Source organism: Corvus kubaryi, unplaced genomic scaffold (genome assembly GCF_017639235.1).
Source record: "Corvus kubaryi isolate FWS band 111438036 unplaced genomic scaffold, C.kubaryi_AGA036_p1.0 65367, whole genome shotgun sequence".
In the NCBI taxonomy this organism is placed as follows: domain Eukaryota; kingdom Metazoa; phylum Chordata; class Aves; order Passeriformes; family Corvidae; genus Corvus; species Corvus kubaryi.
This window is the reverse complement of record NW_024581948.1, coordinates 208,916-235,401: the sequence shown is the minus strand read 5'-3', so window position 1 is coordinate 235,401 and position 26,486 is coordinate 208,916. Positions and strand designations below refer to the sequence as shown.

The window sequence follows — 26,486 nt, the reverse complement described above, 5'->3', positions numbered from 1 at the left end:
ACATGTAGGAGGCAACTGTAGATACACAGAACAGTACAGTAGAAGTACATCTGAGCTGCAGAATACACATGCAGAATAGGCAATCACACTTTTATATCTTTATTAGTTTCATTCCTTATGTTTCTATAGGTTATGTATTTGAAAGTATTGTAATATGTAGATTAGATAACCAACTTACTGACATATCAACCACAGAAACTAAAAATTCTCTTGTGGAAAAGGTTCCATTCAAACATTTTGGGTCTTCAGTCTAGGGGTGTCACGTAATTGGACCTCAGTGACACAATTATTTGACCAAATAAAAAACCATTAGTATTTTTATAGGCTTCTTTACAGTTTCTCTCATTTTATGAGCTGGTGCATAATTAGGATTATTGGAAAGAAAAAAAAGGGACAAATCATGTATTTTTCAAACACCATAAAACAAATCAAACTAATTATTTGACAAATATTCAACTAGTGCTACTCTTCTACAGGTGCATACTGATAAGGAGATGTGACAACCAAGTAAATAATGTTAAAAAAACGGTTTTCTTATACCTTTGCCTAAGGTTGCTCAAAGAAATAGTCACAACAGGTATAATATTGGTTCCACTGAATTTAAAAAAACTCTGGAGAAGTTCCATAGGGCCAGTATTTTATGACTTCACCCTCTAGAGCTTGGGTTGTCCTGCTTGCTTGTTTAGTTTTCTGATGCATTTCTTTAATGAGCAGATCCTCAAATGTGTTCTAAGGTATTTACAACCACTTATGTGTGCATTCATGCACACCCACACCCAGACACTTCTGAAATTAAATGTCCTAGCAGCCTAAAGAAAAACAAACAAAAAAAACCCTCCTCAATCTTTGACATCCTTCATTACGGGTATTCTCTCCCCAGCCAGATTTCACAAGCATTTCCATTCCATCCTTCCCAGCACTCACAGTTTCCACAGCTACAAACACCGTTACCTAGAATAGAATGAATAAAGGGCAATTATCATAATCGAAATGCAATACATTAAAATGTATTTTGTGGGAAGTAAAAAGCTATGCTAAAGTAGTTTCATTGTTCCTTTATTATTCCCCTACCCCTTTTTCCTTTGGAAGGAAGCAATTACTGTACCATTGCATTAAGAAGCCACTCCACACCTATACTTACAAGGCATTAATAGCATGTTCTCAATATTCCATCAGCAGTATTGCAAATATTGTAACTGTGTATGGTGTAGTGTAATTGTGTACACCAGTGTTTGTACCCAGCTGGTGAGGCTTAAATGTTCACACTGTGCCTCCAAGTACAAAGAAAAACAAGATTACTTTTAACTATTATTCATAAAGAAAAAGTCATTAAAAGCAACCAACTGAATAGCAATAAAACCATGACTTTGAACACAAAATCTTTAAACCTAAAATCTAGAAGTGCTATACAAATAAATCCTATCTCAAACTCTCTCTTAAGTGAAAAATATTTTGGCCCTGTTTTGAAACAGGGAAACATTTAGTACTGAGATCCATGTATTAATTTTATTTAAATATTTTTTATGACTCTCAGATGTTCAGCTTGAGACCTCTGTAGTCTTTGTATCTATGTAAACTCCTCTTCCTTCTGACTTTATGAAGATCCATGACTAGCCATTAGAGCTGCAGATAAGGCTCTTGTTGCTGCTATACTGGCTACTTGCCTCCAGAAAATGACCCTTGCAAACAGGGCTAGCTGGAAGACACAATTTACTAGTGTCAGCCTTTCCACTCTCACTCTAATCTGCTTGCAGAGTTCTTTCACATCTAATAATCGCTCAGCAAAGATTTTCTAAAATTAAGATTTGTAACAGGAAGCAGCCAGTGAGTTAATTTAGCAATTCCCATGCTACTTCTTGTCACTATGTTTGTCATGAGGGTTTGTTGGCAGCCTGCCCATTTCTATCGACATCTGCCACCTGCATATTCAGACAATGTTAAGGTGAAGCTGCTTGAATCATTTACCATCACATCATAAGGAAAGCTACCAGGTGTTCCAGCCTCCCACCGACAATTGCCTGATTGCTAGGAAGCTCTGTTAACCCACACAACTATGCCCCTAACCCACCAGGGATCATGAGACAAGTGAATCTTGTCTGTGACTTCAATGGACACATGGAATGTCCAGTAAAAGAACAAAGGCAAAGGAAACCTAATGATTGTAATACTGAGACTGCGTCCTTTGCCAAGAAACAGTAACTTGTAGTCTGTTAGAGTGAGAATTGTTGATGGGTTCCATAGCTGGCTTACTTATTTAAATTCATACTCAGGCTTTTAACTGTTGTTTTGAAACCTTAAGATCATCGTGCTGCATGAAGAAACAATCATAACAGGTTTGAATAACCAGCAAAGGTGCTTCCTCCGTCAACGGGGAAAGAAGCTGGGCTTTGTCTAACATAATTCCCATCAACCCAGTTTGTTTCCTGAAGCAATTAAGTGTTAGCCTGTACTGCACCTGTGCAAATGAGACCATCATGTTTGTCACAGTCTCTGTCATCGCATTCACAGAAATCACCCGAAATGTACCATTCCTGGGGTGAACAGATGCACTTTCCACAGTGGCAGGAACCTGAAATCACAAAAATTATTACACACAGTCAAAGAGTACTGGCACATTCAGGCTAGAAATAACAACCCAGGTCACATATATGCACACATACGCACATGTGCATGTGCACAAAATTGCTGTCTAAGAGGCCGTTGCACAAAAGAAAATAATCAAGCTAAAAGCCTTTTGAATGGAAGGATTCTTTTGGCGTGAGCTAGAGTATGGTGGGATGTTACTACTAATGCTTTGATCCTGCTATTTCACTTAATCAGGATTCACATTTTGAAGCTTTCTTTTGGTTTCAGAGACCTACAATCAGGACTTCTCTTCCCAGGAACTTCATTTTTTTTACTAGAAAAGCTCAAATTGTCCCTGACCCATTGTTACTGAAAGCAATAAAATCACACCCAGGAAGAAAATAGTCCTCCTCATCTAAAGCTTTTAGGGGTGAGTTCACAAAAGACCGGAAGTGCCCAAGACTAACATCTGTAGACCCCCAAAATCCTTATCAGCACAAATGAAGCTTTTCCACCTCCCACTGAATTACTAAATATTTGCTCTAGGTCAGAAAGAGTTTGTGCATATAATGGCAGCTCAGCAACTGGCTCATTCCTGCAGGGTGCCCTACTGCCCCTTGTTGGGACATGCTGTTCTCCTTCTCCTCAAGGATGTCAGGCCACATGCTCACAGGCAAAGGAGGGACTCTCTGGTCAAATTCAGGTAATGCCATAACCCATGGAGCACCAGAAGCCTCCCTTTAAGGCTCTGAGACATTCTTACCCTCGGGAGAAGGTTCACGGCTCTGAATCCTGGAAAGTGACAAGTGCCCCCTGACAATCGTGTCAGGAAGCCTGTAGCCTGAGAAGTGGGTGAGAGAGGCTTCTCTGCAACTAGAAATGCCACAAGGAAATGGTAATTCCTCCTAAATGATTCCAACACTTGGCTTAAGAGACTTGGCTTTTACAGATCGCATCTTCAGCAGCCTGGCCCTGTACAGATTTCAGACATGTAAACACTGAGGTGAGGATCTTAGTATCTGCTAAGCAAAAATCCTTTTGTGGGCCTAGCCCTAAAAAGGGATTAGAGCAGAAATCAATGTTTAAAAAATAAAATAAACACCAAATAAATTATAGCAAAGAATACATGCAAAATTTTCAACTATGAGAGGTGGAGCTAAAGAAAAAATGTCACCAAAGTAGTTGACCTTTTACAGAAGATGCCTATAAATGTGTTAAATGCACTTGGAAATCCTAGCTTCCTGCAATATTTCCAGAATGATTCCATTAAAAATTCACCAATGTGTTTAATGCATTATTAAAGAAAAACTATATAGAAGGAAGCGAGGTTATGTCAGAATATAACCTATACAGAATTCATGGCTTACTTAACAGGGCCTGAGCCAAAGCCTGTAAAATTATGCTTTTCCATCTTCCCAGTTCTTTCAGTGACCTCTGAATAAAATCCATAGCAATAATCCTAATACTCTTAAAGAATAAACATTGCATCGGCTGATATCAACCAATTTTCCATTGCTTTTCCCACAAATACTGAAGCTTAATTCTTGAATACTTCAGAACAGCCTCAGCAGAGTATCTAATTTTTAATTAAATATGTAATTTAATGCTTATTTTAAATTTACAAAAATTAACTCATTGCCTAATCTTAGGGAAATGCTTTAACTTGTAACATATGGAACATGTAAATATATTCAGGAAGAGCTAGTGATCAGAACATTTGAGGATGGAAGTATTTGATTAAGCATCTACTTTTTCTGTGAGTTCTGAATATTGCTTACTGGGCCACTGGCATAGAAAATATTGACATTCCCTACAAGGATCAAAAATGCCGTTGTATAAAGAGGCAGTGGAGGATAGCATACGTATCACAAGGTTGCTCGGTAAGATACACTAAGACATATTTGAGGGTAATTTAAACCAAATACCTCTGTTTATACAAACTGCAAGGTACTGACATTTGAAAATAATGAGGAATAGTATGAGCATTTCAGTGAAATTAAAGCAGTTATTAAGAGTATTGCTACACTGTAAGAAGCCTGAAGTGATTCTGCATAAGCAAGCACTGATGCTGCTACTGAGGGATGCCCAAGATGTTTGAAACTGTTTTGCAGAAGATACAGCAAATTTAACACCAAGTCAACCAAGGAAGATAAGGCTCCAAAATACAAAATCTGTTAGGGAAATGAGTGTATCGAGTCTTTTCCCTGAACGGGGCATGCTGCTCTGGGAGGCTCCTCAGTTTAATTGAGTCTAATGAGTTGCAGGGTGTTTCCTGGGATGCCAGCCAGATCCTCTAGGATGGGATTTGGCTCATTACCTTGCCCACATCCTGCACCGTTACAGTCGCCATGTACAGCCCTATCTTTACTGCCAGGGAGGCAGCAGTGTGGTGGGTGTTGTTGTTTTCCTTGGGAAGAGCTTTTGCCACAGGTGGCACAGTCAGCAAGCCAAGATTCTGAAAACAGCCTAGGAAAGTGGATGCCCAACTTTGCTTATATTAGCAGAGTGCAATTTTCTGATAGTGTTCAGCAGTTATCTGCTGAAAACCAGGACCCCTCACAGTCTATTAAAACCTACACACAGAAATTCAAGCTATCCTCAGTCCACTATACCACTTGCATATCCTGGCTAGGTTTTCAACAAAAATGGAATAACCACCATTAGTGCACAGGTTTGAAATTCCCTTTTATTTGACCAGCACTCATTATTTTCTTCTCACTCTAATGAATCAGAAAGAACAATTTGCCATTTTGGTTTCTGGGTAGTGCTTCACTAGCTATGAACAATGTTTTAAAGTATGAGTATGCGGTAAGACATGATTTCCAGACACGTATCTTAGGATCAAGAAAGAAAAAAGAATAAAAAAAAAGCGTAACAATGAAAATTATAAGTAATTAGATAAATTAGACTGTCTTTGCCTGTGAACCCCATCCTGCTCAGAGAAGAGGCAGGAGATCGTAGCCTTCTGGGATGTTTACTGACCACACACTGCTGAAGATGCCTTATGGAGGTCATTTCTCTGCTGGGACAGGCACTTACATGTGAATTGCTGTTCCTACAATAAAGCTGCTATCGCATCTAATTTGACACAGCTTTTCATATTGACTGTCCTCAGGGCAACCTTCCATGACAGTGGAAGCTAATACGTGTTCAGAGGCCAAAGAAACTTAACAAAAAAAATAATAAAAATCCCACCACTGTTGCTGAACATGGATTTAGGGTCATAGATGGGTAAGGTTGGAAAGGACAACAGTGGGGTTATCTGATCCAACCTCCCTGCCGAAGCAGGGTCTTCCTAGAGCACATCAAGCAGGATTGCTTCCAGACAGTTCCTGAATATCTCCAGTGAGGGAGACTCCACAACCTCTCTGGTCAGTCTGTTCCAGTGCTCAGTCACCTACACAGTAAGAAGTTCTTCTCATATTCAGGTGGAACTTCCTGTGCATCATCTTCTGCCTGTTGCCTCTTGTTCTACTGCTTGGCACCACTGACAAGAGCCTGTCATAGGAAGTAATTGCCATAGGAAGTAAAGGCTGTTCAAAAGACCTACTTCCTAGAAAATCTGGGCCTTTGGAACCTCCATTCATACAGTTTAAAAGCAAAACCTGCCTGCTGCTGATTACAATCTAGAGCACCTTTCAGGCTGCTACAGATTACATCAGTGACCAGATCCCAAACCATGCTGGTGGCATAGCCAACAGAGGAAAAAATCCTTGGTATCCCTGCAAATTCCTGAAGGATTATCTGTTCCCGAAGCCTCAAAGTAAATTGAAACCCTTGATACACATGTTCAAAGCTAATTGTTCTCACAGTAAGACCCACAGGCTGGAACAAATAGCTTTTAGCCATCCTTAGAAAAAGGTAGCAGATTATATGAATATTTTAAAAACCAACATAATTTTTCATGTTTATATTTATATAGAATCTTACATCATGCATTTTATTGATATTATATATTCCCTCACCTTCATGGTTTATATAAAAAAAATCTCAGTGAGACACACATTAAGAGGAAAAAAGTTAACTTCTGCAGTAAAACAGAGTAATTTCTATTTCTGCAGTAACTCACCATCCTCTTACACATATACTAATTTAAAGATAGTCCCATCTGGAGAAAAAATAGAGAAACAGTGCAAATTTCTCATTTTTTATGACATCGCATTAACTGAGGGGGGAAAAAAACCAAAAAAAAACAAAAAAAGGTGCAATAGGGGAGAATTCTGATAAGTGATAATACAGATGGATGAAGGCTGGGCTAGAAACTGCATTTAAATTTCCTTTGCACTGAAATAAAAGTTACCAAAGGGAAAACTGGAAATCTGCCTGACGTAGAATATTCCTGTTTTTTCCAGCTGGCAGATTTCTTTCCTGTCTATGCAAGGGACATACAAATATAGGAAATGGCACAGAGAGTCTGGATTGGGTGCATTCTAGCCTCCAACCAGTCTCTTTTTTGTCTATTCTCTTTCAGACATATCATATACAAAAATAGGCAATTTGCACTATGGGGGAGCTAAAAAGCCCTCTTTCCATTAATGCAATTTCCTAGCCTGAAAGATGGTAAGGTAAGAACCTCAGAGAATAATTTCAGATAATTATCAAGATTTTCTAACTTTTATTCTTCCCTGTGGCAATTTTTTAGAGCTGAACTGAAGCTGATGCAACCATCTGAATGAAAACTGGTAAATGAGAAAGTTTGCAGGATTCATTTGTGGGGGTTGCAGACATCTACTTTTCCTTTGCAGATGTGTTGGGGAGCAGAGTGATTAAGGATACCACATGTTGCTTTTAAACACTTTCCTCCACTTACTGTTGTCCAATATATTACATTTGCCATCTTCCCCACTAGAGTGTTACTGTGGGTAGTGCCCTTTTCCCCCAAAATGGAAGGAGCACTAACAGTTAGTTTATAATGTACAGCTGTTCCACGCAGACCATCAGCTAAACACATACAGGAAATTATATGCTACTAACAAATTGCATAGGAGAGCAGCGCTGCTGAACCCGTATGGCTGGGGTGGGTGTCTGACAAAATGGATGTAAGTGCGTTACGGACCCAAATATAACATCCTTTTAATAATGAGTGCCTTTGAAGGAAAGGGTTACTAAACAACAACCCCCTACCACACACATTAGTCTTCCAGAAGGTGATTATTTTCCTCTGGCAGGCGCTGACATAGGGTAGCTCAGCTGCCAGATCTTACCCTTCCCGGAGCACAATATGCCATCCGCTGACTCGCAGAGACTTCTGCTCTCCTCCTCCGTCATGTTGCACTTCCTTGAGTGCTGGCACAACTTTCCAAACCACCCATCCTGGCAAATACATCGGCCACATGAGCAGATACCATGGCCTGTAATGACACCAAGGTTGGTTATGAGCAAGACAAGCAGAAACCAGTGACTGTGGTCGCAGCTTCAGACCTCTTCAGTATGAAGTGCATGCAGACAGATGGGTGGATAGCACAGCTTCCCAGCAGGATGGCCTTCTCCAGTTCTCTCATCTTGTGTTTAACAGGGCTCCCTAGTGGGGTGCAGAAAACAACACTGGGAAAGGTGAACGAAACCCTAGAACATGGGTGAAAAATAGACTCTAAAAGCCACAATTCACACTTTTAAGGGGGGGGTGGGTGGGAGATAAAATATAAATTTTTGAGAATTATTTGTACAAAGATTAATAAAAGAATTATGTTGAATATTTCATCAAAAATATGTGGAATAGTAAACTGAGTAGAAAATTTGGCCATGAAGAAGGGAAAAGTGACAAAAAATACAGCCAAGAATATAGGAATGGAGAATAGAAAAGAAAAAAGAAGTAAGACATGTCTCAGACAGAATTACATTTTTCAGCTTTGAATAGTATTTCTGCATCAGAGACAATAATTCCTGAGCTAATCTGGGAAGCAAATTATACATACCAGTGACTTTTGTCCTATCCTACCTGCTATGTAGGTCAAGGGAGTAGAAATGAAGGGACTGAGATAATTTGGGAGCACAGGCTGGGAAGAAGGGAATAAGTAGTAGGAGTATCTGGGAAAGCCCTGAGCCATAGGATGCAGGGAAGCAAACCATCAATTTTGTTTTTCTCATTAGTGGACTTCCTATAAGCTTCCAGTGCAACTTGATATTGTAAACTGAGAGGCAGCACTGGTAGAGGCCCAGAGGAGAGACAAACCTGGTAGCTTGCTGTAAGTGGAATTCATTCAGGCTTACTGATAGTCAGATACTTTACAAATTCTAATTACAAAAATACTGGGAGCACCAAAGTCTTGGAGCTGTCATTTCCAGCACCTAAAAGTTTAAAATAACTTTTGTATCCCAGACTCTGTATTGATCTTTGGGGTTTTTTATCATATTATCTATACAACCTTTAAAGGCTCAGTAAAAATTACACAGTCCTATTATGACATTATTTCTACCCACTTCTAAAAATTGATAACTAGCAACAATAGAAGCTTGATGCTACTTGAATTTCTGTGTTAGACTGGGAAGCAGGAACAACTATATGACAACCCAAAATACAAGAGGTAAAAACCAAGCATAAGTACTTTCCCATATGCTCCTTCCAGATATGTCATGCAATTGTCTACATTAACTAAAATTAAGCTTCTGTCAGAAGCTTAATTTTTATCTACCTTTTTTATTTTTAATTAATAACATAAAGATAAGAATTCAGATTAGTTCAACCAATTAAGAGCAAAATATACAACTGGATGTCACTGCTGGAAAATGATTTGTGAAGATACAAACCCTTGCACTCATTTTTGCAGTGAATAGTAAGAAATCCATGGCAATTTCTCTGAGAAAATAATTTTAAGGCATTTTTCTTGTAGTCATTATGTGTTATGAATAAAGAGACTGATCATGTCTGTAAAGCCTTCACACAAGTCAAAAAGGTAATGAATAATCTATAAATTTGCATCAAACAGAGCTTGTTGTTTACCACATAAAACTTGACTTGCATTTTTCTGTAATGACCATTTCTCTCCTCCTTTATGCTATATAAATCGCCAAATCATAAAGGATTCTTTTGTCTCAAATAATCAGTTTTACAAAAGTAATATTTGTTTCTACCTGACACCAGCTTGGGCAGCTGCAGCTTTTTGGATGCCTCATATATTGGGTGGCAAGTGTACAAGTGTTCAGCCCAGTGCTTGTTAACTTTAAGCTATCTCATATGTGTGTGGTAGCCTGAGAAAAACTGCTTTACATGGTCTAGTTGTGAATATCCTCCTTGCAAATCACAGAACAAAGGGGCAATCTGAATAGTTAAATGAGTGTTTTATGATGTTAAGCAATTCATTTCATCTGGACTTCTTCAATTAGAGATTTTTCTTTACCCCTAAATACTCAGATTAAGCAGATTTACTGGGAAGTGTTGGTCTATTAACATTTCAGACCTAACATAAAACAGTTAAAATCAAAACCAAATTGCATTGAAAATGCTCATTCATAAAAATCTATGTTAATGAACTTTTAAATAATCAACAATGTTTTAAAAATTAATTCTCAGAGAATAAACACTTTGATGGGGAGAGGTAAAGGATAGAAAGATGGTGTCAAATACACTATCATTTTATTTAGAATTATAACTCACATAACCACAAGATTTAAATGTGAAACATGAATTCAGCAAAAAAGCAAGCTGTGACAGATTACTAGCAGGAGCCCATTATAACCCAAATCAACCTGAACCAAACTGGACACCAGGATGAATTATTTCATGCCATGCCTGGAATTGAAATTGTATTGTTGTGGGAAATTTCAGTTTAGGACTACTCATGCAGCTGCTGGTGGTATTCCCCAAAAATCTGCATGATCATTTTGTAATACAAAAGGCACCACTACATGGGAGCACCAGCACAATGAAAAAAGTGAAGTAATTATTACAGAGGAAGCTGGTTCTTCTTTACAGACCAATTATTACAACCAGATGATGTTCCTGAACGGCAAATTGAGGCCAGGCCCAAGCAAAATTTGGCACCTCAGGAACAGAAGTTTCTCAAATTAATATAATATAATGTATTTTAACTGGATGAAAAATAAAAGTTTTAAAAGTGTACTAAGAATATGAAAAATTGCAGCATAACACAGGTTCCCTGATAGAGAACACCACAGAAAATGAAACAAATATTTCTCTCTGTATTTAAATAGAAACAGGTCTTCCATTTTTTTTTTTCTTTTAAATTGCAGGACTTTCCATTTTATTATTAACAGAAGAGAATATTAAACCACATATATCTGGGAGAAATACTTCTGAGCAAGCAGGCTTCATTACCCTGCCCAAATATGCTAAACAAGTTGCTAAAAACATTATTAGAACACTGATTTTTATTTTTCAGTTTTTCTTGAATATCAGAAGACAGGAACAGTTGTGACAACTGCAGTTGGAGAAGCCTAATATAAATGTGAAGCTATACACTGACCGTCTATTATATTTTCAAAGTAGGTCAGTTAGTCTTCTCTAATTTTAATAAAGGTGGACTGTGGCTTCAGTTTGAGTAATACAACTGTCAGGCAGGTCAGTAACACCTTCAAGTGAAACTCTGCAGGAAAAAGGGCCAGTGTCATCCTCACATCTACCTACCCAGAGAAAAGTGAGTAGGAACAAAATTGGAGCATTGGTGAGACGGCGTTAAGTTTGAAGAGATTTTTGCAAGACTTGGAAGGGTACTAAAAAGTTCCAAGGAATTCAAAGGGTATCAGAAAGGGTATTCTCAAACTACCAGAGAAAGACAAAGCAAGAGAGAAAACCTGATACAGACAAAATCATTTAAGAAATGAACCAGCTTTTCAAACAAGGGTGATGACTACTGGAACAAACTTTTAAGTGATGTTGGTGTGGGCTACATAGGTCTTAGGGGTTCTGAGAGCATGGCCTGCTGAGACATAGTGCAGAGACTTCAGTGTAGGGGAAGCATGGGAATAGTGTAATGGCTATTTATAGCCCAATAGAAGAGGTTCAACAGAAAAGCCCCTTCTGGATTCACAATATTAATATCTATTAATCAACTTAAATGTTATAATACTAGCAATTCCTTTACTGCCCATTTGAGCAGAAAGATTAAGTTAAAATGCTTTTTGCAAACATGAATCACATTTTATGCTATCTGAAAAGCTAAACAAACTAAGTTTTCTGTGTATCTATGTAAAGTGTTGACTTTTCAGACAAATGAAAAGTCACCCACAAATGTCTGGGTGACCAGGACAGAAACTTGTAGTGCATTTAAAAGAAACGTTAGAAAAATTAAAATTCATTTAATTTAATGCAGACTATGCAATGCCATTAATACCTGTACCAGCTACAGTAGTCACTCTTGTATCTAAGACCTACGAATCCTTTCAAATTTATCTGTTGCTGCCTCTGGATGTGCCTCAGAACTAGGATGAAGCAGTTAAACACAAAGGCACAGGCATTGAATCATTAACTCTCCTCTTAGTATTGTCAAAATAAAACCCTAATTCGCATTAGTTTTATTCCAGTTAGCCTAGGAGTTCTCCATTATTTGATACTATCATTTTCACTTTTGTTAGTAGCAGTTTTACTCAGTAAACATGTGTTTGAACTGTTGGTTTGGTTTTCTGTTTGGTTTGGATTTTTTTCCCCCAAGAGAATAAATTGTATTTTTCAATAACAAATACCATCATAAAAATTCTCTATTAAGTAATATATAGAGAGATAATATATCTATCTAGTATGTTCACTTTCTATATATAGTATATAAACTGAATGCTCTAACAATTATATGTTCAGATTCCACAGTCAAAAGAATATGGTCCCTCCTTTAAAGACTCCTCGATAGCACAGATGAAAGAACTGTTGGGTAGGATATAAACTCTTATTTTAACATGGCAGGAACCTCAGAGAAATTAGAATTTCAATTCAGATGCCCAGTGCCATTGGACAAGCCCTAAGGCATCAAGGACATCTTTATGATGGCAGCAGCCAGGCAGGCACCCCTGTGTCCTTGTGGAGCCCAGCTGGGGTCAGGCAAAGGTAGTCGTGGGAATCACAGGTGATAAAAGGTGCTTTAACTTAGGTGGCTGAAGACTTTGAAATTATGTGCCATATGGTTGGTGAAGCCATGGTAGAATCAGGAATCATATTTCTGAATTCTCAGACCAGTCAGTGCCAAAACTTGTCTTTGTTGGGGAGATAGACAGGTATTATTTTTCTTTCCTAATTTGGTTTCTACATATATTAGAGACTTCCACAAATGTCTTATATACTTCTGTTTCTGTGGTTCAACATCAGTGCAAGAAATGAGAAAACTGTCTGACTGAAATGAGCAACTGTACCATACTTTGCTTTTTCTTAATGAAGCATTTAATTAATCATAGCTTTCTCATTTCTATGGTTATGGTCTTACTGGTCCTCATAAGAACATGTTATCTGAAAATATCATGCTTTTGCTTCACTGAACAGATGACAAAATTAAATGTCATTCATAATTTCTGCAGTATAGACATAGAACTTCCATTAAAAAAAGGTTTTACAGTTTTACATTTTCTGTTGTATATCTTATATTCCAAAAAAAAAAGAAAAAAAAAAAAAAAAGCAGTACTTCCTCTGAATCCAATTATTTATCCTGGCTGGATAGCAATGAAAATTTTATATTCAAATGAACATGGCAATTAGGGGCAACTTATACCAGACTTTTGAGAGGGAGCTTTACTGTTGTACATCCTGGTGATGACTGTGCAATCCTAGAATTCATCACTATAAGAATGTGATATGGAAGTTTCTGCCTCAGTTTCAAAAGTTTAAATCATTGGAAAGCTGCGAATTGTGGCTTAAGGTATATGTATGCCTTACAAACTCCAGATTTTCCCTTGTTCTCTGGCAATTCATAGAGACTAACGTTGGAAATCTTAACACTGCTGTGAATGACGGATGGATGGAAATGTGTAAGTAAGCACCAGAAGAAACACATGACCTACATTGATAACCAACAACACATTCACAGAAGTAAACTAAAGAATGTATTACTTTGTCAAAATCAGAAGGTCTGCACTCTCATAAAGCAATTATATAATGAATGACATGATGATTTGCTGGCAGAAGACTGTTTGATCAACAACAAAAGATGTCAGTGCAGATGCAGCACATAACTTGTGTCATTCTTTTCCTCATAAGCCCAACAAGAACAACTTTGTCCTAAGAATGTCAAAAATCAGGAAGCACAGACAACAGGCACCAGACTTGCCTGAAGTTTACAGAGATAAAAGTAAGCAAAACTCTGAGCCAAAAGGATTACCCTAACTTTTGTGTCCTAAGTATATAAAAGACGTATTTAAAGACCAGGTTGCTATTGTCAGTCAAGAAGAAACAAAGACATACCGAGAACTTGATGGGTGGCATCCCTTGTCCATGTTCTATATCACACACAAGGAATCCTGACCACACTATTAAATGCAGACACTTTGATGGTTGTATTTGGATGTGAGGGTATGAGTAAATGAAATCAAAGAAAGGATGTGTCTGAGTGCTGAAAATTAATTTACTTGCAGATTTCCTAAAAATATATTAGCTTCCCCTCCCATAAAGTCTCAAGCAGAGTTTTTGCTGCACTTTTTTCTTAGAGAAAAGAGAGGTGTGAAGGCAAATCTGAGTAAGGAGGGAAATATTAATTACCTCAGCATTTACTCCAAGAATAAGTCAACTCCTCTAGCTTCTACAAGCTTTTATAGTATAACCAGAATTTCAAACTAATGATAACTAATGCCTTTTACCAAAAGGCATTGGTATAAACAAACAAAAAAGATAATCTGCATTTACTCTTTGATGTGACATGACACAGCTGGATTCCCTACAGTGTTAGGATTGTGTTTTGGTGAGGATTGTATTCTAATGTGCTGTAGCCAAAAGAATTCGTTTAAAAGTCATCAAAGTGGAATTGTTCACTTGCAAATAAAGGAATCAGACTTAAAGTATTCCACTGTCACCAGTTAAAAACTGGTTTACTGGAATGATCAGTCTTAGTTGTTTCTTAGTGCTGAGGACAGTGCAGCCATCTATGAATAAACATTAAAAGGTCTTACCAAAGCTAATGTTCTAATTGGTGGCCGACTATTTGAAGCACAGAATGATATACTGATGTAATACAAAATGCCTGCATCCACAGAAATATGTAAGAGTCTTGTTATGAGTTACCTGTTACAAGTTTAAACCTTTGCTAGTGATCCTCGTTTCAATCAACTTTTTACTATTTTTGTTGGGTTGGGTCTTATTGCAGAGTTTTTAATCAGCATAATTCTACAGAAACTTGTAGTATGCAGAGGACCCCAAAGGTTTTGTTTCATTCTTTCAATGGCTGCTACTTGGCTGTGAAAAGATCTCATAGCTAAGCCAATTATTGTCCAGAGAACAAATCGAAGTGAATGGAGTTCCATTCCAAATTGATCTTTACTGTTTTTCTGTGTTATTGTTGTCTGCCTGCCCTCAATCCTGAAATAGAAAAAAATTGTAATGGACAACAGTCGACCCCATGAGGTAGAGCAGCCAATGATGAAATCACTGGAAAATGTGACTGGACACAGAAAGAAAACAAATACCACTTGAAAGCTCAGGACACATCTGCGGCGAGCAGCACAGCCATAACCTCAGAGGGCAGAGAGAAATATATCTCACCAGTATATGGGACAGGTAAATATCAGCCTGGTGTAAAAAAGTGACACAGCCTTGCCAAGAACTTATGCTGAAAAACCTGGGATTCTCTGGTCATGTGTGTGCACCAAAACCACTTAACTTGCACATGAAAGACTCAAAGAACCAAATAAAGCCAAAGGAAATGTGATGTTAAATACTTCTGTGGATCAACACTGCAGTACACCTGGGAAAATCTTACATAATCAAAAAACCTCAACAGTAGGGAATGGGCCATTAGGTAGAACATATCTATCTCAAAAAGGCTGCATGAGACATCTCCTCCAGTCTTAGCATGTTAAGTCTCTGTACAGAGGCACAGACAAAGGAAGTGGAACGTGAAGGAAAGACTGGGAAAGCAGGTCAAGGAAGGTGAGACTCCCCCTCCACTCCACTCTGGTGAGACCCCAGCTGGAGTACTGTGTCCAGCTCTGGGGTCCCTAGTACACAAAAGACATGAAACTGTTGGAGAAGGTCCAGAGGTGGTCCCCAAAACTGGTCAGAGGGATGGAGCACCCCTCTTATGAGAAATGGCTGAGAGCATTGAGATAGTTTATCCTGGAGAAGAGAAGGCTCTGGGGAGACCTTACTGTGGCCTTTCGATGTTTTAAAGGGGGAGTATAAAAAAGAGGGGGAGAGATTTTTTTACTAAGGTCTGTAGTGACAGAACAAGGAATAATGGTTTTAAACTGAAAGACGGTGGGTTTAGCTTGGACATAAGGAAGAGATTTTTTTATCATTAGGGTGTTGAGACTTGCAACAAGTGGCAAGAGACGTGGATTCCCCATCCCCGAAAATGTTCAAGGCCAGGTTGGACGGGGCTCTGAGCAGCCTGGTCTTAGTGAAATGGTCCCTGTCCATGTCAGACTAGATGGTCTTTAAAGGTCCCCTTCAACCCAAACTATTCTGTGATTCCATAATTATATGAATCAATTTCTAACAGCAGAGTGCTGTGAAATCTATGCCGACTCCTCCTGCAACCTCTGTCTTTGTGGAGACATTAAGTCTCTATTCTTGGTCCTGCATTGATGGACAGCTGAATTTTTAAGTGAATGACTCACCACAATCACGCAGAAACATGGCCATAGGGTCTCATTCAGTTGTACCCTAATTTATCATAGCTTTCGCCTCATGTCTTTCTTTCGTTGCATGGACAGCTGGTCTAGAAAGCAAGCTATTAATCAGTCTCTGCTGGTTGGAGGAGGACAGCAACAATTCCTATTCAAGTCATTTAGGCTGTCATTCACATTTCTCATTTCAGCATGCATTTATTCTGAAAACACTGGTCTTCCTTCTTTGTGCTTACAGGCACTCAGTGCTCACTGTCAGACCCCACACAGTCCAGTTTATAATGCTCCAAAGACAGATTTACTAGCAAGGGCTTATGTCCTTACTGTGATTGCCTAGGCAGCAACAGTGGTAGAAAAATAGCAATGAAAAGAGGACAAGGAAAGAGGAAAGAATAAGCAGTTCAGAAAGACATTTCAGGAAGTTCAGGCTGAGATGGAAGTATGGACAAACCCAAAAGAAAGAGAGGAAGATGTAATAATGTAAAATATGAGTGATATAAACAGATATTTTTAGCATGGATGATGATGAATTTTGTTTCCCAACTATTTAATTTCTAACAAATACGAAACAGATTTTCAGTGCTTCTCAGTACTTTTATGTCCTTTACACAAAATTAAATTTCAAATTATTCTTTTTCTACACACTTATATCATTGAATTACTCTGAATGCTGTAAACTATTTTTATGGCTGGTTAGACATTCAAAGAAAAATTTTCTATATATGTCTATATTCTGCATGGCAGACACCTTGAAGAAATATTCCCTGTAGTCAGAATTTTTTATGTACAAGAGGATCATGAAGCAATACATTCTTTTTCTTACATAGAAATAAGGACTACAATACAATGTGCCATTCTTCATATCAACAACTTTGTTAATATTTAGAACCAAACAGTCATTTTAAAAATAAAGCAAATAAAATCTAGAAAGACAGCATTAAGGGTAAATATTATTCACCTGCTTATAAAATGCCTTGTGGTATGTATGCACTTATATATCCCAAACTATCTTGAAATACTGCTAAATGCCGATAAACTTTACTGAAATATCACAAGGTAAGGTTTTCACTGGCAACACTAAAATAAACCATCTGCATCTACAATTACTGTGACACTCTCAAGAATTTTAGATTCTTTCATAACATATTTTGCTACTTTTTTTAGAAAACAGGCATATCACTGTCAGTGAATATGAAATATTTAAAGGTTTTTCTGGTCATTAGTACCTTCAGGTTTATTACAACACCCTCAATAAAACATCAATTGTACTAAATACAGTGTAAAGTTACCTAATGCTTTAGGTTTTTGTTAAAGTGCTTGTATTCTTGTCTAATGAACACTGATGAAATTTAGGATATACTACAGCACTTTCATTTATGTGTTAACATTCCTGAAGTCTTAAGATAAATGTTCCCTAACATATTCAATGTTTCTAGCGCTTGTTTCTTACAGAATCTGCCATCTTATTATTAATCAAAGATGTAAATTGTCTATAGTGACATTACACTATAAAATCAAGGGGAACAGAAAGCTATATAGTGTCAAGATTTAGTTCTGTTAAGTTGTTAAATTATGCTATGCTGTGTTATGTGATATCAAGTGAACACATACCCCCACAGACATCGCCATCTGCATTTTCACACTGTCGATCATCACATTCACAGTTTTTGCCATGAACTCTGTTGTCTCCTGGAGGGAAACAAGTGCATTGGCCACATTCACATCTCCCTGCAAGAATAAATAATTGTTAAGAGTCATGATTCCAGTAAAGTAAAATAAAATAAATTGAATAAAACCCTAAATCTATGCTATTCTATCCCCAAAAACAAGTCATGGTCTATTAATTAAAGTATAGCAAATAAACACAATTAAAAACCAACCAACCAACCAACCAAAAACATAGCAAGACAAAACTATTCCTCTTCCATGGCAACCAGATGGAAAGTATCACTGTTATAATCTTAGTGGAAACAGCAACAATAAGCAATCACTGGTATTGCATGTTTTTCATATCTGAACTTAGCATAACTGAGCTGGCCCATGCTTATCTGCATAATTAACCTCTATAATTGATCTAAAATATTTAGCACATACCTCAGAAACACCAATAAGAATGTGATCAGAATTATAGTCTATGTACAGAGCTACCTAAGATACTCTTTATTCATGTAGAAAAATAATTCCTCAAATATTCTGTCAAGCTTTTTGAAAGCAAAAATCCCCATAATTTTTGTCTAGATCTGAGGAAATAAGCACGACCTCTTTCACAGTCTCCCCTTCCATCAAACTATTTACAGGAGAGCTCCCCAGAGCTTAAAGGGACAACAGATTTATCCAAGCTCCGACAGATCTTCAACCCAAAACCGTAAATGGCCAGATGTGGAAAAAAATCAATATCCAGGACAGTCATACATTCCACACATCTGAGACAAATTTAATTCAGGTAATGGGCCCGAACTTCTAAAAGTTTGATTTTGTATGTTTTTAAATTATTTTATGCAATGCTGGTGTGAGAACGTTCCAAATATGGCACCAACCATGGACCAAACTCCTACATTTGATGGGCTTGGGAAAGGATATTGTGTGTGAAAAATTGCCACCAGAGACACAGACTAGGATGCAGAAAACCTGCTCTTATTGATTTAATTTAATCACAGCATCAGTGAAACTCAACTTGGGCCTTGTCACTGCTCTACTGACTGCAACCCCCAAATTTACAGCATTGCTAGAAAGTAAAAAATATCCTCCAAGTGCAGCCTTTCATTATGCAACCAGACAGTTCACAACACACCGCACTAATTTTTTTCAGCATTTGATGAAATATTTTATTGAGCAGGACTGTTAGTGAAAACCTTAGTGGAGATTTTCTAGCTGTAGGTGCCATGACAATAAAACCTTTTAGGGTAAGGTACTGACAGATAATTATTAACGTTCTTTTCCCAACTTCTAACCTTAATTTGTTATATTTTTTTGTGGGGTTTTGGGGGTTGTTTTTTGTGGTTTTTTTAAGAAAACAGTTAATTGAATCAGATTAGGGAGAGATCTTATTATTTATGGAAAAATATTTCCTCATTTTATAACTTCTATACTCTTCATCTTCCCAAGCCTCAACATTGCACTTTTGAGCTGACATTTTATGCACCAGGATTCAATCTAGAAGGACATAAAGTCCAAGAATTTTGGAAAAGACATGCTGATAAAGAGAATTAGAGAAAATGCTTTTTAATACCTTTATTATATGCATAGTTTAAAAATTATGTTGCATTGGCAATTATATGAGGATGCTTGTTCCAGAAAGAAACTTCTTACAGTAAGTGCATCTCCCCCGTCAAGGAATAGAGTTGTGCTTAGTAATCATGTCAAAATCTAAGATATGATTATGTACAGAAGAAATTATGTTATTTGCCTACATTCTCTGAGCTATAATTTTTTGCCAAGGACAGCCACATTAGAAATTGGGAAAAAAAATCCTTAGTGCTTAAACATACAGAGAATTTTATTGAGTCTAATTTGTCCCTTTTTATGCATTCATCTTAGGCAACCTGATCACTTCTACAAAAATGCAGCATCACCCTGTCCCAAGGAAGAGTCAGTAACCTGTAGGCTGAGAGGTACCTGATGAACAGGACCCACCTGTTGTGGAGATTATAACATAAACAAAAGAAGAATCCTCAGCAGTGGTCTCCTGGCCAGCCATTGCTATAATAAGGATGCCTGAAGATAGTAAAATCATTTTAAGCAAGCTGATTTGACTAGAGGAGTAATCAGAAAGGGAAAATCCTTCAGAGGAATGAGCAAAGGAAGGTCCTGTAATGAGGATCCTGCATGTTCTGTAACTAAGAATTATCTTCTTTAATGCTTCATTTAATAAGTTAGAGTCCAGTGGCTGGTCCCTTGTGATGCAGTGGGAACAGGTTCCTCTCAGTCCCTGCTGCAAGTAATATTATCCATTTCAGCTAATGTGCAACAGTTTCACCAGCAGAAAAATGGAGGGAAGTCCATCCATAGGCAAATCAGGCACATCTTTGTCATGTAAGAGATACATGATCAAAGGCAATTTAGGCCCTACTTTCCCAATCTGTGCCTCATATTTTATTTTGCATGGCTCCCACCTAAGTTCAGGGTACAGTTTAGATATCTGACTGCAGACCTCAGCAGAATTAAAAGTGTCTTGAAAGCAGACAGAAACCTCAGTCAGCAAGTTCTCTGGAAAAAGGATTTCTTTGAGCTATTTCTTTACTTTTAAATATTCAAAGATACAATTACAGTAGCTTAGTACAATGCTGCTGAAATTGATACTCAAATTATTAGTTCCTTTACTTTTACAAATGTTACAAGATCAGCATGAGAAATTAATTTAGTGGTGTCACTAAATAACTGGAACTTTGTACTGGCTATAAAGATATTTTGCCTCCAAAAGTAGTGAGATTCTGAAGTAGTGAGATTTTGGTTAGATTATGTGAAGTGGGCTCACTCTAAGGAGATAATTTAACAAAGAATTAAAGTCCTATTTTTTCTGAACAGCTAACTATATAGGATGTGTCTGCTACTGAAATACCAAAAGCCACACCTTATTCTGTGACCTTTTCTGAGCTATTGTGATAAGATACTTACAAAACAAATTCAATCATTCGAAACTAATTTGAAGCTCATGTTATACTGAAAAGGGATTGGCGCTTTACTAAACATACTTTTTCTTTGTATAGAATAATAGGTTTACCATAGCAACCTGATTATACAGGGAAAGCGACTGCCATACATCCTCAATTCTCTTTAAATTCCAAGGCATATAGAGACAATTAAAAATGGAATGACTATAATATTCTGCACCTTCTCAACCATCTGTGCAAGAGCTACACTTTATGAGCAAAAAGAAATCAGTTGACCTCAGACAATTTATAGCAAGGAGCTTCCACTCTTCCTTGCTAAACAGGGAGAGTAAATGTCATAAACTGATGCCTTCAGATGAAGGAAGCATTATGATGGAAGTTGTATGAGTTATTAGCATTGAAAAGCTTAAGCTACTTATTGCAATGCAAGATGCTAAGAATAGAATAATTATACGAGACATTTATTTGCCTACAGTCTTAGTATTTCCTCACACTTCTTCCTCCCATTGATGTCAATAGGAGTATTAACTTATCACTAATAATTGTTAGTACTTGAAGAGTGACAAAAGATCAGCTTAGGTTGGGTTTTTTTGTTTTTAAAGGGAATTAAAGTGCCACATCTCATCAAAACACAAGTTCATTAGATAACTGAGTCTAGAATTCTAAAAAAAATGCCTTAAGCATTTAGCTTTTGATTTTATTCCCCATTTACTATAGTATTTTTTCATTCCTCACATCCAACATTTATAAAAACATAACTAAACAGTGCCTAGATTTACATTAAACCTGCTCCCATGCAAATTGCTGTGACCATTAGCTGCTTGCATTCAAACCAATTTCCAGATGCCTATATGGATTAACTGAAAGTCTCTTTTGTACAGGTAATTTTAAAACACTGTGCTAGAAGTACATAATTTGTGGAATAAAGCATTTCTACCCTGTTATTGCCAGCAAAAATACGAGGAAGAGACAGCAATAGCTTTCAATGTAAAAATAAACACTGAATATACTTCATTGTATTTCCCTGTCTGTAACTCTATAACATAAAGGATTTTTCTGTGCAGGATGATAAAGCCATTTTTAATTATTTTTTTTTTTAATGTGTAAGAAATACAGTGCCAAATTGCACTGAGACTGTGGCAAAAGCAAGACAAGTTTCATATCAGAAAAATGGTGTTTTGGGCTTCTGATAAATAGGAGGGAATCTGCCTTTAGTAAGGATTTTTCTGCCCCATGGCTGTCCCAGGCTTAACATCTGAAAGCATTACCTATCAGAAATTGCAATTTCTTTTTTATCAAGTAATCTCAGGCAACTTCAGTAAAGCTGCTGTGTTTTTCTGCCAGCAGAACTCATTTCATGCTGAATGTGAACATGATCTAAAATAATGTTCAGAAATGGCAAAGCAGACAAGGGGGATGGGAAAATTTGTACAGAAGATCACAAAGTTTCAGTGGACATAAAGGTGTGGGGAAGCAGATGTGGCTGAAGGAAGTAATAGCAGGCAGCAGATTCAAGTAGGGCAAAAGAAAATTCACTGACTGAGTGGTGGAGGGAAAAAGAGACCAGTAAAGGGAACAAACAGTACCACAAAACTGGCAAACAAAATGCAACACTTGCCAAAAGTAGGGTGAGCAATATCACCATGCCTTGCTCAGTCTGAGGTGTTCAGACCAGTACACTCCAGCCGAGCTTGATCAGTGTTGAAAAACTCAAGCAGGAAACAACAACATATTTCTCAGTGGACATGCACTGTGTGTTTTGTATGTCCTATTCCAAAAATCACCTGGAATTAATTCCCATCTAGAATGGCTTTAAAAAAAATTTGTATAAAAATATTGTACTGACTAGACAAAAAGAATTCCACTTTACACAGGAAGGGATCCTTGGGTTTTAAAATGCTGGCAATTCTTGGATCTGGTTGGTTGGGTGGTTTATGAGGAGTCAGAAAAAGGGAACCTTTGGAAGCATCTTAAGTATGTACAAAAGTATCCTTAGAACCCCTTTGAGTGCATGAATATCTGACTGATCTCATCCAAATGATGAAAATCTCAGGATTAGTTTCTTACAAGGACTTTAGGCAAGCAAGAGATGAACCTGTACCTGCGGTTATGCTGGGAAAAGTATTTCCTCTTCTAAAAAATGAACTTATCAGTACAAGATACAAAAACCACAAAGGATTTCTTTTCTTGGTCTGCACAGGATTTCTCTACTAGGCTGTTAGGGGCTTGGGGTGGAGGACTTGTTTGTGTGGAGATAATTTGGAAATTGGGTGAAACTTGGGTTTTCCACAAAATGTTAAAGCAACAAGCACTTTTTGTTTCCTGCAATACATTATGGAAAAAAAAAAATTGTGCATTTATCTCCTCCTACATAACAAAAAACATTCTGCAATTATTACAAGAACAATTACTTGTTTGGATCTGGATTGGAATCTTTCTCCTTCTAAATCAATGTACAGAAAGTAAACATGCCTTGAGTCTACTCATAAAAAGAGATTATTTGCAGCATGACTGACCCAAGACCTCAACTAAAGATACAACAGCTCCAGAGAAGAGCTTAGCTGAATCAAACCAACATAAAATGAAATGAAAATTGCTTTAATAAATCTAAAGTAATTTCCAAACTTCAGATTTTTGTACTCCTTTTTTTTCAAGAATTTTGTACACTAAAGTAAACTTTTAGCAGCAAATTCTGAGATTTTTATTTAAATAACATGAACGATAGCTGAAGCATATAATTGGGGTTAAATATCTGTATTTTTCTTAGTCTTACTGGTCACCTCTCAGCTGCTATAACTGCATCAGCTACTACATTCAGCACTATCAACAGGTCTGAAATAAATGTAATCAACTATCATATAACTATATCCTACATTTCAAAGACTTGTAGCTATAGCTGGTAACTTCTTATTCCAGGCTGCTTTATCTCCAGGGTACTTTCACGAAATGATTTTGTTGCTTCACGTTTTTATTTTAATTTTCATATCATACTTGGAAAACCTACTCCAAATCTATTTTAAGTTCTCAGTGACACGGGGCCATCCAGTGTTACATGGAACTTCAGAGTCCCATGTGAAAAGGCCAGGGGCAGATTGAAAGGCTTCACAGGCGTGTGCAACGCAGCCATGCCATGGTGGCTCTGCAGACTTTACCCTTTCCCTTTAAGAGAGGGTACTTTAACTCCCATGTCTGCTTATCACCCACACTCAGTGTCTGGCAAAGGCTCTTGGTATAAATATCTAGCCTAAGAAAAACAGCAGAAATTCACAAATTAAGAAAGTCTTTTGTTAAAGACTGCCTGAGACTTTCCACTACTGTGTGTTTTACCAAGTTGTTCACTTGTACAAGGTACCAAGCTTTCCCTCAAATAACAGGCAAAATGGGCATATTTTCTTAGAAAAAAAAGGTATGTTTCTTTTAGTCTTTTATAAATTGAATTGCTTTATGATGTGAAAGAGCACTAAAAAAGGTCTGACAATTTAGTTTGTCCTTAAGGGTAAAAAACCTCAAAACACAAAGAACCCAAATAACCCTAAGATAAAAAATCTCAAGAAATAAAAGTATGCTATCCCAAACAACACAACTTTCACAACAGTGAACTGAAGCAAGCAACTGAATATCCAGTATTGTAAAAGCAATTGTTACGCAAGAGCAACTTCAAATGGCTGAGACTTGTCCCCCAGTTTTAGAACACACACGATGTATGACTGGAAACCTGATTGCACAGTTGGCATATGGCACCTGAAGTAAATGCTTTTTCTTTGTGACAGCTTAATAGTGAAATACTTCTTTAGATAATTCCACTCAACAGCACCATTTTACAGATTTGGCATCAGATAGTCTTTTAGAGCTCCTGCCAATCAGCAATACTGATTTGTATCTCCTTTTCCATGTGGTCTTTCTTTTTTGTTTCTTTTTTTTTTTTTTTTTCCCCTCCCTCTCTTTAAAAATTTTGGTAAGAAGTACTGCTGCACTGCTAGTTTCCTTTTCAGATTGTTAACTTGACATCTGCTATCATCATCAAGCCAACATGTCTCCTCCATCTGCCTGCTCTCAGTAGCCCTGCTTCGAGGATACACTCGAAAGCTCCAGTTGCATTTCTTCATAGCCAGCAGGGAATTTCTAGAGGAGTTCCAGGAGAGGAGTTATCCAGAACACCCCTGCCCACTTTGCAGGAGCAGGATTTTAGCCGGATGCATCACTTTTCCTGGTGACATCTTCCTCAGGCTCTCCCACTGGGAGGGCATCCTTGGCAGTTCACTCACTGTATTAAGGGGACAAGTAGGACTAGGAAGGCAATTACTTCTCTGTTTGAAAGAAAGGTGATAGTCAAAGTCACCACATAGAGGAGAGATGTGTGAAGAGGACAAGAAAGAAGGTGGCAAAACACTTTCTAAAGAAATGTGTTGTTAAGGCAGAGAACAGTGGAAATTGAAGGGGAGGAAAAGGAATACTTTGGGGGAAAAAGAGAAAAATAGACAGCACAGCAAATGCCACTCTGAAGATGCACAAACACTAGAATTCAGAAAGCCATCATCTGATTTTTAACTTCCCTTCCTCTCCTCATCTCTTTTTTATTCTTCCTCCCCAAAATGCTTTCAAAAACTCAAACTATGAAGAAAAAATACTGCAAAGAGTATCTAACTAAATCAACAAAGGATACAAAGCATTCTACTAAAACTAACATTTTCTCCACAGAATATTAAAAATGAAGTTATGTTTGATTTAAAGGATCTGACCTGAGCATGCTTTCTCTTCATCTTGACAGCTATCAGGAAAAGTAAGTCTCATTTCCTTTTCAGCCTGTTCAGCTGCCTGATGCTTAGCATAAGCTGCTACAAAATATTTTTCAGCAAAAGCCAAATATAATAAAGAGGCACAATCCCATAGTGAAAGATACATGAAACACAAGGCCATTGTTCAAGAAGCCGTGATGGCTTTTGAGCCATTTAGAGCTTTATACATTTGACTGCCTTATCACCCAGGGGATTGACTGCTTTCCCCTCTTTTTACATGATCTGCCATGTAATGAGTCATAGCACTAATTCCACAGAGATATTTAATTTGCAGATTAATTTACTAGAAAATGTCAACTGCTTTGTGGAGATTTAATCACCAAAATGTTAACCTTGTTCACTTCCTGCTGATGCCTGTTGTTTATTAGGTAGTAAAATTCAAGATATTTTAGGGTTGTAATAGAAGCCTATCTATCAAAACATTTAAACTCCTAAGTGGTCTGCTCTTTGAAGCTTTAGCTAAGATTAAAGTGCTTAATAATGGTAAAACAACAATATGAAAAGATTCAACTGCATAGCAACCATCAATACTATTTGCAGATAATAGACTACTAAGTTCAGAAACCATGGCAACAAATGACATCACACTGGATCTACTTTATTGATTAGCTTTCACCTCAAGACTTTTTCCAGAAATGAAAGACATTTCCTAGCAACTGCATCATCTACTGAGTAGTTCCAAGCTAAAATGCTCTTACCCTCACTCTTAAGCAAATTTTTCCTTTTTTGCTGCCAACTGGCCAGATTGTGCACTAGCCTCTTGTTACAAGGCTCTCTATTTAATCTGTTGTAGAGACACTGA

General features: G+C 37.4%; 1 protein-coding gene across 2 annotated transcripts in view; it reads right to left on the bottom strand.

The window, feature by feature from the left end:
- Positions 1-83: 83 nt before the first annotated feature.
- The window catches only part of LOC121673369 (integrin beta-like protein 1), a 131,589-nt gene continuing 105,186 nt past the window's right edge, over positions 84-26,486 (bottom strand). For both annotated transcript variants that reach the window (XM_042046629.1, XM_042046628.1), the window contains exons 8-11: positions 17,890-18,006; positions 7,770-7,916; positions 2,456-2,569; positions 84-951 (exon numbers count right to left, since the gene is read on the bottom strand). In XM_042046629.1, the coding sequence (XP_041902563.1) occupies positions 860-951; positions 2,456-2,569; positions 7,770-7,916; positions 17,890-18,006 (470 nt within the window). In that variant the 3' untranslated portion in view covers positions 84-859. The remainder of the gene's footprint in view (positions 952-2,455; positions 2,570-7,769; positions 7,917-17,889; positions 18,007-26,486) is intronic.